The sequence below is a fragment of the Oryctolagus cuniculus genome, chromosome 4, assembly GCF_964237555.1.
Source record: "Oryctolagus cuniculus chromosome 4, mOryCun1.1, whole genome shotgun sequence".
Classification (NCBI taxonomy): Eukaryota; Metazoa; Chordata; class Mammalia; order Lagomorpha; family Leporidae; genus Oryctolagus; species Oryctolagus cuniculus.
The window spans coordinates 70,060,874-70,075,386 of NC_091435.1; the positions used below are offsets into that span (position 1 = coordinate 70,060,874).

The following is a 14,513-nucleotide window of genomic DNA, read 5'->3' on the forward strand; positions in this document are numbered from 1 at the left end:
TACTTAAATAAATGGGAGACAAGGGACAGTTCTTCCTTCTAGAAAATTTTCAATTAATAAAAATGAAACAATTAAGGAAAAGACAAAATCACCATTAGACAAATGCCACATTAATAATTGTTGCAGGGGGTGACATCTAGCAGAGTGGTTAAGATGTGTCTTGAGATGTCTGCAACCCATATCAGAGTGCCTGGATTCAAGTTTTGACTCTGCTTCTGATTCTTCTGATTCTGGCTTCCTGTTAATGTGCACACTGAGAGACACCAATAATGGCTCAAGTACTTAGATTGCTGCCACCCATGTAGGAGATCCAGATTGAGTTTCTGTCTTGGCTTTGGATTGCCTCAGCCCCAGTTATTGTGGGCATGTGGGGAGTGAACTGGAGGATGGATGATCTCTATCTGTCTGGCTGCCTTTCAAATAAATTATTTTTTTAAAAAAGCTATAGGCAAGATCTACCAATAGATGCTAATATTAATAGGTGAAAGCTTAAGGAGAAACAGGATATTTGCAAAGTTTCACAATAACTCCTGTTAGACATCTATTAATTATGAAGGGAAAACTAGTAACTTTACATTGAAAAAACCCAGCAGATACAACCTTAACCAAATGATCAAGGTTATTGTAAACAATTATATACTCCCTGATATGTTATATACTGTCCTGGAGCAAAAAAAGGACATTGGTAGGAAAACAGGATAACCTAATAGGGTCCATAGTTCAGGTAATGGTATTTAATGATACTGTACCAATGTGGCCATAATGGCTAAAGCTGGGCCAGGAACCAGGAGCTTCTTCTGGGTCTCCCACATGGGTGCAAAGGCCCAAGCACTTGGGCCATCTTCCACTGCTTTCACAGGTGCATTAGTAGGTAGCCGGATCAGAATTGGAGCAGTCAGGGCTCGAACCAACGTCCACATGGGATGCCAGCACTCCAGGTAGAAGCTTAACCTACTATACCACAGTGCCAGCCCCCACCAATGTTAATTTTCTAATCTATCCAATCCCTCCCCACTACCTCTACCCTTCACCCAATGCTTTCTGTTTTATTTGAGAGGCAGAGAAAAACACAGAAAGAGAGCTCCCATCTATTGGTTCACTCCCCAATGGAGCCAGGACCCAAAGCTGGGAGATGGCAACCAGGAGAGAGGAACTAAACTCAAGTCTTCCATGTGGTGGCAGGAATCCAATAATTTGGACCATTACTACTCCCTCCCAAGGTCCGCATTAACAGGAAGCTGGAATCAGGAGCTGGAGCCACACATGGAACGAAGGTAGTCTGATGTTGGACACAGATATTTTAATTAGCATATTTACTGCTAAGTTAAATGCCCACTTGATTCTTTTTTTTTTTTTTTAATTATTTTTATGTACTTTGAAAGACAGAGTTACAGAGAGGGATGGAAAGACAGAGAGAAAGAGATCACTGATCCACTGGTTCACTCTCCAATGGCCACAACGGCCAGGCCTGTGCCAGGCTGAAGCCAAGAGCCCAGAGATTCTTACAGATCTCCCAGTTGGATGCAGGGGTTCAAGCACATAGGCCATCTTCTGCTGCTTTCTCAGGTGCATTGGCAGGGAGCTGGATCAGAAGTGGAGCAGCCAGGTCTTGAAAGACTGATACCCACATGGGATGCTGGTGCTGCATTATGTCAAAACACTGTTCCAATTGGTCCTTTTAAAATCAAGTAATCTGTTTTAGATGGGCCACTAATCTAAAATTCTAATCTATTCTAAAATTATGTATAGATGTCTAACATTCATATCTAGCAGTTCCATATAAAATACATGATTTCTTTATGTACAGTGTACTTCCAAAACAATTTTTAAATTCATTTTTTAGGGAACAAATGTCATTCCTCCCATTGGTTAAGTAACATACCATGGCATTTTATCCTTATGCTTTCTTAAGATGGTCCCGCAAATACTTATTTCTCTTCCTATTTTCTTTTAGAAATCTGAACTTTTTTTTATAGGAGGGCACACTAATTCTTTATGTCTCATGAAGGTTGTAGAATCCAAGAGCCTCATCAAATATCTCTCAAAATATTAATCCCATGGTTCAGCATTGTGGTATGGTGGGAAAAGCTGCCATCTGTAATGCTGGCATCTCAAATGGGTACCAGTTTGTGTCCCAGATGCTGTACTTCCCATCCAGCTCCCTGCTAATGTGCCTGGGAAATCAGAGGAAGTTGGCTCAGGTGTTTGGGCCCCTGCTGCCCACATGGAAGACCAAGATGAAGTTCTTGGCTCCTGACTTTGGCCTGGCACAGCCATGGCCATTGCAGCCATGTGGGGAGTGAACCAGCAGATGGAAAATCTTTCTGTCTTTCCCTCTCTCTCTGTAACTGTGACTTTCAAAATAAATGAATAAATCTTAAAAAAAAAAAAAACAGATTAATCCCAACTCCTAACATTTCCTCTTACCACACTTTCTTCTCTATCCCTGAGGTCAAATTCTGACCAGTCTTTTATTTAATACCTGAATAATTATTGACTGTCTGCCTTTCAGTTCGAAATGCAGTCCAAATATATTTGTCTAGTTATAATTTTTTTTTATTTTTTAAATTGCTTTGACTATTTTACTTTTCTTCCTCATATATTAGTTATCCTTATCACATGCAACTTTCTGTTATTGATTTCTAGGGCCTTTATAAGTCAATCCCGGGCCGGCGCTGCGGCTCAATAGGCTAATCCTCCACCTAGCGGCGCTGGCACACAGGGTTCTAGTCCCGGTCGGGGCGCTGGATTCTGTCCCAGTTGCCCCTCTTCCAGGCCAGCTCTCTGCTGTGGCCAGGGAGTGCAGTGGAGGATGGCCCAAGTGCTTGGGCCCTGCACCCGCATGGGAGACCAGGATAAGTACCTGGCTCCTGCCATCGGATCAGCGCGGTGCGCTGGCCGCGGCGGCCATTGTAGGGTGAACCAATGGCAAAGGAGGACCTTTCTCTCTGTCTCTCTCTCTCTCACTGTCCACTCTGCCTGTCAAAAAAAAAAAAAAAAAAAAAAGTCAATCCCTAGATTAATATAAAGCTGGCTAAGTATCTTCCTAACATTCTATTTTCTCTTGTTAAATCTACTCATTCATGTATTCATTCTTATAACTTTTTAACTAAATTTCAGCAAAGCCTAAGGATGTTGTAAAAGATATAAAATATCAAATTAATATTTTCTCATCCAACTTTCTCATTTATAAATCTGTCAAGTATTTTCTTACATGTTAAATGCTATAAGCTCCAAATTCATACTTCTAGCAGTCCTACCTCATTGAAAAAAATTACTTAAATAACTTGAGGAAGATACTTGTTTATCAATAAAAAAATCTGCCAGTTATTTTTACTAAAATAGAAAGTAAAAGGAAGAAAAAAAAGAGTAAGATAAAATATAGACCAATAAAAAAAGAAGTAGGGACATAAGTGTATCATTGCTTTAGGATCTGAGCTACTAAAGGCAAGTAATAGGTTCCTGTATTTTCTGAGTAGTCCAGAACACAACAGTCCTTAAGACTCAAAGTGGAAGCTAAGCTGCCTTAGTAGTTAAATGCTATTCTGAAAAGGGTAGTTTAAGAAGTCCTAAATTTATCCCCCAATCTCCCAAGAACCCACCAAAGTATATCAAGAATGGTCCCAGAACAGGGGACTGTTACTTGGTCCTCTGCACCAAGGCAACTAGGCTACACAAAACAAATGGTGTATGTGATTTTGTTTTTATTTTATTTTTTAAATATCTGAGCAACATGTTCAGATTTTTTTTTTTTTTTTGACAGGCAGAGTCAGTGAGAGAGAGAGAAACAGAGACAAAGGTCTTCCTTTTCCGTTGGTTCACCCCCAAAATGGTCTCTACGGCTGGCGCGCTGCGCCAATCTGAAGCCAGAAGCCAGGTGCCTCCTCCTGGTCTCTCACACGGGTGCAGGGCCCAAGCACTTGGGCCATCCTCCACTGCACTCCCTGGCCACAGCAGAGAGCTGGACTGGAAGAGGAGCAACCCGGACAGAATCCGGCGCCCCAACCAGGACTAGAACCCGGGGTGCTGGCGCCGCAGGCAGAGGATTAGCCTAGTGAGCCGTGGCGCCGGCCCTGGTGTGTGTGATTTTGACATTGGTAATGTGGCTCAGTGGAGTGTGGTATTTATGTCATCCCATATCTGATGGAACTCCTGGTCATTTACCATACTACAGAATGCCAAGTAAGGAGATATTACAACTCCTACCTGGTGATTTTCCTTGAAAGTCTGGATTAATAACTTCTTCAGTTTCATTTTTCTTTCTCTTGCCATTTTTCCTTCATCTAGAGGAATGTGTGCACTCTGAAATGTGCCTTTTTCTGGATTCTTTTGAGAATTTTCTTCTTGCTTTGTCTTTTCTCTGTTAAAAAACAATTTGTAGATACATGTACAATAGATTTAAAATGAGTAATTATAACCTATGGTAGTGGAATGAACACTGAATTTTTCATCAGAAAAAACGTATTTTTTTCTTAGCTGAAAAACTATGTAGTAGGATGACTTTTTTGGAGGCTTAGTTATCCTTTTAAAAAATACAGATTAAGTAGAACATATTATTATTATAAAGTACTTTGAAAAACAGAAATTACTATAGATATTTTAGCAAAGTATTTTTGTTGAATTTAACACTGAATCATACTTTGATCATTTGATCTCTGTCCTTAATGTGTTGTTCATTGTGAATTAATGCTGTAACTAGTACTCAAACAGTATTTTACACTTTATGTTCTGTGTGGGTGCAAACTGTTAAAATCTTTACTTAATATATACTAAATTGATCTTCTGTATATAAAGATAATTGAAAATGAATCTTGATGTGAATGGAATGGGAGAGGGAGTGGGAGTTGGGAGGGTTGCGGGTAGGAGGGAAGTTATGGTGGGGGGGAAGCCATTATAATCCATAAGCTGTACTTTGGAAATTTATATTTACTAAATAAAAGTTTAAAAAAAATTTGAGAGTTAACAACTACCAAGTGTTTTTCTAATATGGATTAATTTTTATCCCTTCTTATAAGGGCAATAAAAAATGATCCTCAAGTACGAAGGAATGATATTCTTACCACAAGACTTTTACAAGGGTTTGTAGTAAAAAAAAAAATAATAAAGAAGTCAGGTATTATTGAGTAACAGGGGATACACAATGTTATTTATCACTGTTATTAATACTATCACTGCTGATGTTAACCTTCATCTCTTGATGAAGGAGGCTTTCCAATGCAAAATTATTATTTTCCCCCTTGTACAGAGTAAATGTTCAGGAAGAGATACTCTAAAACTATGCAGTGAACAGATTTAGGACAGCTTACAAATAAGTTCAAAAAAGCCCTCCCAACAAGAAGAGTTTACTGATTCTTTCCACACTACTAATGTCATAACTGGGTTATATTAGATGATTATGGGAAAATCACACTGGGCATTAAACACAATGCTGATACCATAGATCTGATTTGTTAAAAATTATATGAAAATACACATGCACATATATCTTTCATGAAAGTATTATCTGGAGAGGTATAAACACCATCTGCATTTCCATTCAGAAAAAAAGCTGATAATATGTCAGTTTTAATTCTTTGTGTAATCATTATTTAATGATTTTCCAACATTTTCTAGTATCTATTATTATCAATAGTTATTTTAATTATTTTTGTGCACAAGTCTTTATCTGGATTTCTGATAATTTTCTTAAAGCAATTTTCCTAGGACTGGAATTGCCAGGTCAAAAGATAATACCATTTTATTACTCTTGTTTATTGCCAAATTGCTATTTGGAAAGTTTAAATCAGTTCATTCACCTAGAAGTGCAGCATATTATCTGTCTCACTATAAGCATAGATAAGATTTTAACTTTTAAAAGAAATGACTGGTCAGTGAGCATTTGTTGAGTGCCCACTGTGAGCAGAGCATCCTGCTAACATCAAATTTTACTTGTTTCACAATTTATTTTAGGTCAGCCTAGTTTTTCCAGGGCTTGGGAGCAATCTGAAAAGCAAAATTGACCTTAGAAAGAACTCACTAAAACACTGGTGATTGCTTTCTGAAAGACACGGCATCTGGAGGAGGCCTGAGCCTGGCACTTGAAGGAGTGAAAAGCAAGTCCACTGCCATGCTGCTTTAAATTGGGTAGAATAAGAGCAATCAAGAACACAGGCGGAGGGAAGCTGTGTAGGCTGACGGGGTGGAAGGGATTATCTAATAGGTGTATCTGGCCTCTCAGTTTGAGTATTCTGACACTTCAGTCACGTTGTCCTAAGACTTTTGCAGTTCCTGCATCAGTGCTGTCTCAGAATAAATACATTAGTTGGTTCACTTACAAAGCTCATTTTCTGTGTGAGGATACATAGCAGTACTACTTCCTGTGGGGACGATTTTCTTTTTCATTTTGTCAGATATTCTTTTTTTATTATGAGTAGCAGTAAGGTGATAGTGACTTTCTTTACGATTATTAGAAAATAAGACACTAACACAATTCACAACAGGACGAAGCACAATTGCTGAACATGCATAATAAAATACTCAATCTTAAAAATATTATTTAACCGAACAAACACAAACCAATCAATATAATACCTTTTAAATTGTGAAAATATTGGAAATCATTATACTCCCAAGTTTTGAGAAGAGTGTAGTAAACTGGCCCACTGCTGGCCATACAGCAAATACATACAACCCGTCCTGAAAGCAATTTGGCAACATTTCAAGAATCATAAAAAGATCTATGCTATTTAATTCAGTAATTACATCCCTAAGAATTTATCTGAAGAATATAATTCAAAAGCATGAAATAGTTCTATGGTTAAGGATGCTTATTACAATATCATATTGATGAAAAATCTGAAAAAGCCAAAATGTTTACCAGTTTGGGGAGGAGGTCCTTACATAAATTATGAGTAGGAACTCAACAGAGTGACATACAGACCTCAAAACTCCAGATAATGTGTTATTACAATAAACAAAGTAACAAATTAAATGTACTTTGTGGTTGTAATTAAGTATATAAAGGGATCACGAATCTTTAGAGTTCCCCACAACAGAAAAACTCTAATGTGGTTTATCACACTGCCTTACATTTTCCAGGCTTCTTCCACAGTGTGTCTCCTCTCAATGATCTCCCTCCTCAATTTTATCATCTCTCTCCGAATCTCCTCCTCCTCTTTCTTGGCCTCAAGAGCCTTCCTTTTTTTCTCTTCTTGCACCAAATACTGAGCCTCCAGGAAGGCTGACTTTTTCAAGGCCTTTTCAATTCTCTGGAACTCCAGTTCTTTCTCACGTCTGATGCGATTTTCTTTTACCTTAAAGAGAATTTAACAATGGTGAAATATAAAACCTTTCAAGAAGAAAGGGAAATGCAAAACCTTGGAATACATGTTGAAGTTCAGAATACAACCATCTTGAACTCTTCTGACCCAGAACCTCACTGTTTACTGGTAAGATAGGGGGAATTCATTTGTTTACTGAGTAAGGACCAATGCAAAATTTTAAATGAAGTCAAATGTAGAGGATATCCTAACATTCTAGGAATGATCTGCATCTTGGAAAAGTTGAGAATTTAATGATTCTCAACAATGATCCCAAATTCTTTATTCATATCTATTCAAGATTTCACACCCATGAGGTTGTTTGAGGAGCATACTACTGATTTTACTTTGGCCCTGTCCATATTCTAATTATAATTTAAGAAAGAGTAAGGGTACTTTTTGGAGGATACATTGTGAAGGACGGAACAGTGATTTACTGCCTTAAGGTACAGCACAACTCAACTCACTTCTACCATTATTTAAATATACTAGTGATTCTGAATCATCTTTGGAAGTTAAAAACATGAACATTATAGATCATTCTGAATATAAACGCATTCACTTTTTTCAAACCTATTATTTCTATATTAAGATTTGTTTATTTATTTGAAAGGCAGAGCAACATATAGGGAAAACACACATATAGAGAGGTTTTTTTTTTTTTTAAAGATTTTATTTATTTATTTGAGAGGTAGAGTTACAGACAGTGAGAGGGAGAGACAGAGAGAGAGGTCTTCCTTCTGTTGGTTCACTCCCCAGATGGCTGCAACGTCTGGAGCTGCGCCAATCCAAAGCCAGGAGCCAGGTGCTTCTTCCTGGTCTCCCATGCGGGTGCAGGGGCCAAGGATGTGGGTCATCTTCTACTGCTTTCCCAGGCCATAGCAGAGAGCTGGATTGGAAGTGGAGCAGCCAGGACTAGAACCAGTGCCCAAATGGGATGCTGGTGCCACAGACGGAGGATTAACCTACTGCGCCACAGCGCCAGCCCCAGAGAGGTTTTCTACCTGCCAATTCATTCCCCAAATGGCCGCATCAGCCCAGCCTCCTCTACATTGAAGCAAAGAGCCCAAATTCTACCCAGGTCTCCCATGTGCGTGGCAGGGGCTCAAGTACATAAGCTACCTTCCACTGCTTTCCCAGGTGCATTAACAGGGAAATGAATCAAAACTGGAGCAGTCCATACTCCAACAGGCACTCATATGGGATGCCAGTGCCACAGGTGGCAGCTTAATCCACTATGCCACAACATTGTTCCCAAAACCTATTATTCCTATTTTTAATTTTTTTTAAGAATTTGAAAGTCAGAATTACAGACAGAGAGATCTTCCATTTGCTGGTTCACTCCCCAAATGGCCACGATGGCTGGGGCTGGTCTAGGCCAAAGCCAGGAGCCAGGAACTCCATCAGGGTCACCCACCTGGGTGGCAGGGCCCCAAGTTCATGAACCATCCTCCACTGCCTTCCCAGGTGTATTAGTAGGGAGTGGGTCTGGAAGCAGAGCGGCCAGGATTCAAACTAGTGCTCTGATACAGAATGTGGACATTGTAGGCAGCAGCTTAGCCTGTGTAACAACACTGGTCCCAAAACCTATTGTTTCTTTAGAGGTTTGAAAAGCTCTGAGTTAAGGAATGGTCCTTCCTCTCCTGCTTTATTTTTTTTAATTTTTATTTATTTATTTATTTGATAGGCAGAGTGGACAGTGAGAGAGAGACAGAGAGAAAGGTCTTCCTTTTGCCGTTGGTTCACCCTCCAATGGCCGCCATGGCCTGCGCACTGCGGCCAGCGCACCGCGCTGATCCGATGGCAGGAGCCAGGTGCTTCTCCTGGTCTCCCATGCGGGTGCAGGGTCCAAGTGCTTGGGCCATCCTCCGCTGCACTCCCTGGCCACAGCAGAGAGCTGGCCTGGAAGAGGGGCAACCGGGACAGAATCCGGCGCCCCGACCGGGACTAGAACCCGGTGTGCCGGCGCTGCAAGGCAGAGGATTAGCCTAATGAGCCACGGCGCCGGCCGTCTCCTGCTTTTCTTAACATCACCCTCTTCTTACTCTCTAATAGTGGTAAGACTTCCAGACAATGGCCATATATCTTATTGGACCTCCTCTCTTCCCTTTCATCAAAAATCCAAATCAAGATAATACTTCTCTACCCCGGTTTCTGCAACTTTGCCAATGCTGAGTAGGCATATCTTAATGGTATAAGCAGTGATTTTCAAATTCAGTGTAATAAAGATAGCGCACACATGTATAGGTAGTGATGCCAGTACAGTCTTAGTTCTGGACATATGGCAAAGACTAGGTCATTCTGATTCCTTGAAGCTCCCAGGGTTTTTTTTCCTATGACCCATAATTGCCTTTGGAGAAGAGAGTTCCCACATGCCTTCTAATTCAAAGCAGTTGAATAGATTTAATTCAGATCTGTCCTCCTTTTCAAATGATAATCACAAAATGAGTTTATTTCAGTTGTCTTAAAGAGAATTATCCTTATAATATTCACCAGAATATTCATGATATTAATATATTAATGTCACAATTTAAAACCAAATTCAAAACAATGCAACCTACATTTATAATAGGAAGTACCACATTCAAACTAATAAAATTTAGTCCAACACTACTGATGAAAATCAATTATTCTTTCTTTGGTTATTTCCCAAATTGTTTCCTACCCTCAGTTTATGAGAATTATTTTTCTTCTGAAGTTCTTATATTTTATTTTTATTCTTTCTAACCAAACCACAGATGGTACCCTTTTTCATAATAAAGCCTAAATCTTTATTTAAGCTTATTAAATGTGTTACACAAAGACTGCTTCCTGTTATCCATTTTAATTTTGTTTTTCCCTCCCACCTGCTTATGTCTCATCTCCATGGTAAGCCGAGGATCCTTCTGCTGCTTCTTGTCTTGGTTTTCCTTCATTCCAAGATCTTCCAGCATCCCAGAATCCACCACTTCTTTACGGAGCAGATGGTCTAAAAATTTTTGAACAGTGGTACTTTCCTCTTCTTCCTCCAAATAACCATATAAATCTGAGGGAAAGAAATGAAAAAATGGGAGGATTAAAAAATTTAATTTTGGTAATAATATCCATAGTTATATAAAGAATTCTGGTGTAAGAAAAATAGAAGACTGTGAATACTCAATAAATAAATGATAATGCCAACAGGATGTGCAAAGCCCTCAGTGATGACCTTCAGCTAAGAGGCAACAAAACTCCACTTAAAGGGAATTGCCTTCACCCAAGTCACTAAAGACACCTTAACTGCCAAATCTATGTTATTACTTCAATCTAAACAACCTTGAGAATTCCACTGCTTTAAAACCAAAAAGCTTTATTGTAGTATAATTAACATATAATACACTGGAAATATTCAAAGAATACGATAATTTTTTATTTATTTTTTATTTAGTAAATATAAATTTCCAAAGTACAGTGCATATGTCAGTAAAACCATGCCCATGATTAAGATAATGAGCATGTCCATCAACCCCCAACTGTTCTCATGCTGATTTGTAATCTCTTCCTCTCACTCCTCCCCGTACCTTCTGCCCTACTCCAGGCAAGTACGGACTGCTTTCTATTAGTTTGCATTTTCTATAATTTCATATAAATTAAATAATTCTTTCTATACTCTGTTTTCAGTCTGGTTTCTTTAAGTCAAGCATAATTATTCTGAGAGTCATCTATGTTGTGTGTATCAATAGTTTATTGTTTTTGATTGCTGATTAGTATAGTATTCCACTGTATGGACATACCACAGTCTGTTCATTCATGCATTTGATGATGGACATTTTGAATTTCTTCCACACTTTGATATTACAAATAAAGCTGTTATAAACATTTGTGTACAAGTCTTTATACAAACATATGTTTTCTTTTCTGTTGGAAAAATGCCTAGGAGTGGAATGGTTGATTTATATGGAAAGTATATGTTTAACTTTCAAGAAACAAACTGTTATACAAAGTGGTTATAAAGTTTCACATTTCCAACAGCAGTGTGAAAATGTTCCAGTTCCTCTATATCCTTACAAATACTGGTATGGCCAATCTTTCAAACTTAAGTCATTTTAAGAGAAATGCAATGTTAACTTATTGTAGTTTCAATTTATATTTTTCTAATAACTAATAATACTGAACATCTTCCTTATTGATATCTTTAAGTTGTTCAATATGGAATAAGGTGTAATGGGTACAGGTAAATAAACAGGGTGATTTGGAATGTGGTTGACTAAGGGCAACACAAACCTTTCTAGCCATAGACTTTAGGGGAAGTGGACCTCATTATAGTTAATCAAATACTGGAATTCTTAACGCAATGCTTTGCCTCTTTCAGGTTCCAGACAAATGTTTTGCAGCTGCTCACCCATGCAGAACATGCTGTTAGTTCTACCTATGTTAAGATCAAGCCATCAATTCTCCTTTATCATGTTTCTCAAGAAACTGCATTGACATTTGAGATTTACAATTAAAAAAAAAAAATCTTGTTGGGGTTGGTGTTGTGGCAAGGCAGGTAAAGCTACCACCTGCGATGCTGGTATCCCTCATGGGCACCAGCTGGTTTCCCAGCTGCTCCACTTCTGATCCAGCTTCCTGCTAATGGCCTGGGAAAAGCAATGTAATATGGTCCAAGTGTTTGGGACCCTGTCGGCCATGTGAGAGACCTGAATGAAGCTCCTGGCTCCTGGCTTTGGCTTGGCTCAGCCATTGCGGTCAGGGAGTGAACCAGTGGATGGAAGATATTTCTCTATCTCTCCCCCTCTCTCCTGGACTTTCAAATAAATAAATAAACCTTAAAAAAAAATCTTGCTATTGAACCCATAACCAGTTCAGTGTTTGGTGTGTACTCCTGAGCCTCTCTCTCTAATTCCTGATGTGTTATTAGTTAGGATCTTCCAAGCAGTTACCCCTTCTGAGCCCCTCAGAAATCCTGAACCATCTTCATTTGGGAGGATGATAGTTCTTTAGATGTTCTTTTGTTATATCCTCATTCTATCGATAGGATAAACTTTCTCTTTCCTTTTTCCTCAAATGCAGTTTTCATTATTCTGATTTGGCACCTCTGGCAAGGATCAGACAGTTGATAAACCATACATTATTGAAAGTGGGGTACTGAAGTCTCTACCTAGTATTATTGAATTGTCTCTCCAATTTTGTCAGTTTTTGCTTTTTATATTTTGCAATTCTTTTGTCAGCTATATACATACTTATAATTGTTAATGTTTCTTGATGAGTTGACCATTGTTCATTATAAAATGCAATTTTTGTCTCCTGTAACAATTTGTTTTTGTCCTAAAGTCTATTTTTTCTGATAATGCCATCATTCCTGCTCTTTTTTGGTTTCTGTTTGCTAGGTATATCTTTTTCTATACTTTTATTTTCAACTTATTTTTGTCTTGAATATAAAGGATGTCTCTTCTAGATGGCTATGGTTAGTCACATATTCTGCCAATCTCTGTTTTAGGATTGGAGAATTTAAATCCATTTACATTTAATACATACTTAATAAGTGAGTTTACATTTGTCATTTTGGTGGGGTTTTTCTTTTAAGATTTATTTTATTTATTTGAAAGGCAGTTAGAGAGAGAGAGAGAGAGAGAGAGAGAGGGAGAGACACAAAAAGAGATCTTCTATCTGCTGGTTCACTTCCCAAATGGCTATAATGACTAAGGCTGGGCCAGGTTGAAGCCAGAAGCCAGAAGCTTGTTCCCAGTCTGCCACATGGGTGCAAGGGCCCAAGGACTTGGACCATTTTCAGCTGCTCTAGCAGAGAGCTAGATCAGGAGTAGAGCATCTAGAACTTGAACCCATGCCCTTATGGGATACCAGCTTTGCAGGCAGCAGCTTAACCCGTTAAGCTACAATGCTGGCCTCTTGGTGTTTGTCTTCTATACATCTTACATAAATGCTCTTTATAAAAAAAAATGCCCTTTATCAAGTTACAGAATTTCCTTTCTTTCACCATTTGTTGAGAGTTTTTATTAGGAATGGATGTCAGATTTTGTCAAGTGCTTTGCCCTGTGTCTACACAGATAATTATATGTTAATATTTTTGGTGAACATACTTTTATATTTTATTTTAATTTGAGAGAGAGAGAGATGGAGAGAGAGAGAGAAAGAGAGAGAGAGAGAGAGAGAGAGAGAATTGATGCTGGTTCACTCCCCAAATGCCTGCAATGGCTAAGAATGGGCTAGGCCAAAGCTGGAAGCCAGGAACTCAATCCTCAAGGGTGGCAAGAACCCAACCATTGAAGCCATCACTGCTGCCTCCCACAGTCCACTTCAGCAAGAAGCTAGAGGCAGAAGCCAGAGCTTGTATCAACCCCAAGTACTCCAATATGGGGTACAGGTGTCCCAAGTGGTATCTTAACCACTAGTCCAAATGTTTGCTTTTCAGTAGTTTCATGATGTTTTCATTCAATATTTTGATTTTAAAAATATATTAGAAAAAGATAGTTGAGGCCTGGCATGATACTAAATGATAATGGATGATGTTATAAAAGGATAGCCGGAGCCGCGGCTCACTAGGCTAATCCTCCACCTTGCGGCACCGGCACACAAGGTTCTAGTCCTGGTCGGGGTGCCAGATTCTGTCCCGGTTGCCCCTCTTCCAGGCCAGCTCTCTGCTGTGGCCAGGGAGTGCAGTGGAGGATGGCCCAAGCACTTGGGCCCTGCACCCGCATGGGAGACCAGGAGAAGCACCTGGCTCCTGCCATCGGATCAGCGCGATGCGCCGTCCATGGCCGCCATTGGAGGGTGAACCAACGGCAAAGGAAGACCTTTCTCTCTGTCTCTCTCTCTCACTGTCCACTCTGCCTGTCAAAAAAAAAAAAAAAAAAAAGTAAATAAAAGGTTAGAACTAGATCTATTATCAATAAAGTTTCATTATATTCCACATATTTGTTTCAGAACAAAAATGAAATATTAAAATACTTAAATTTCATATTAATAACCTAAAAAAATCCAGAAAACAGTAACCAGAATGACAAGATCTAGAAACCATACAGAATAGTAGAGGGGCTAGTGTTGTGGTGCAGCAGGTTAAAGCTCCAGCCTACAGCGCTGGCATCCCATATGGGCGCCGGTTAGAGTCCCGCTGCTCCACTTCCAATCCAGCTCTCTGCTATGGCCTGGGAAAGCAGCAGAGGATGGCCCAACTCCTTGGCCCCCTGCACTTGCATGGAAGACCTGGAAGAAGCTCCTAGCTTCAGATCAGCTCAG

General features: G+C 39.3%; 1 protein-coding gene across 7 annotated transcripts in view; it reads right to left on the reverse strand.

Moving 5' to 3' along the window:
* CCDC191 (coiled-coil domain containing 191) overlaps window positions 1-14,513 on the reverse strand; it is a 110,448-nt gene that overhangs the window by 75,639 nt on the left and 20,296 nt on the right. For all 7 annotated transcript variants that reach the window (XM_070072124.1, XM_051819026.2, XM_051819025.2 and 4 more), the window contains 3 exons: window positions 10,145-10,323; window positions 7,069-7,292; window positions 4,207-4,360 (listed from right to left, as the gene is read on the reverse strand). In XM_070072124.1, coding sequence (XP_069928225.1) covers window positions 4,207-4,360; window positions 7,069-7,292; window positions 10,145-10,323 — 557 coding nt within the window. The remainder of the gene's footprint in view (window positions 1-4,206; window positions 4,361-7,068; window positions 7,293-10,144; window positions 10,324-14,513) is intronic.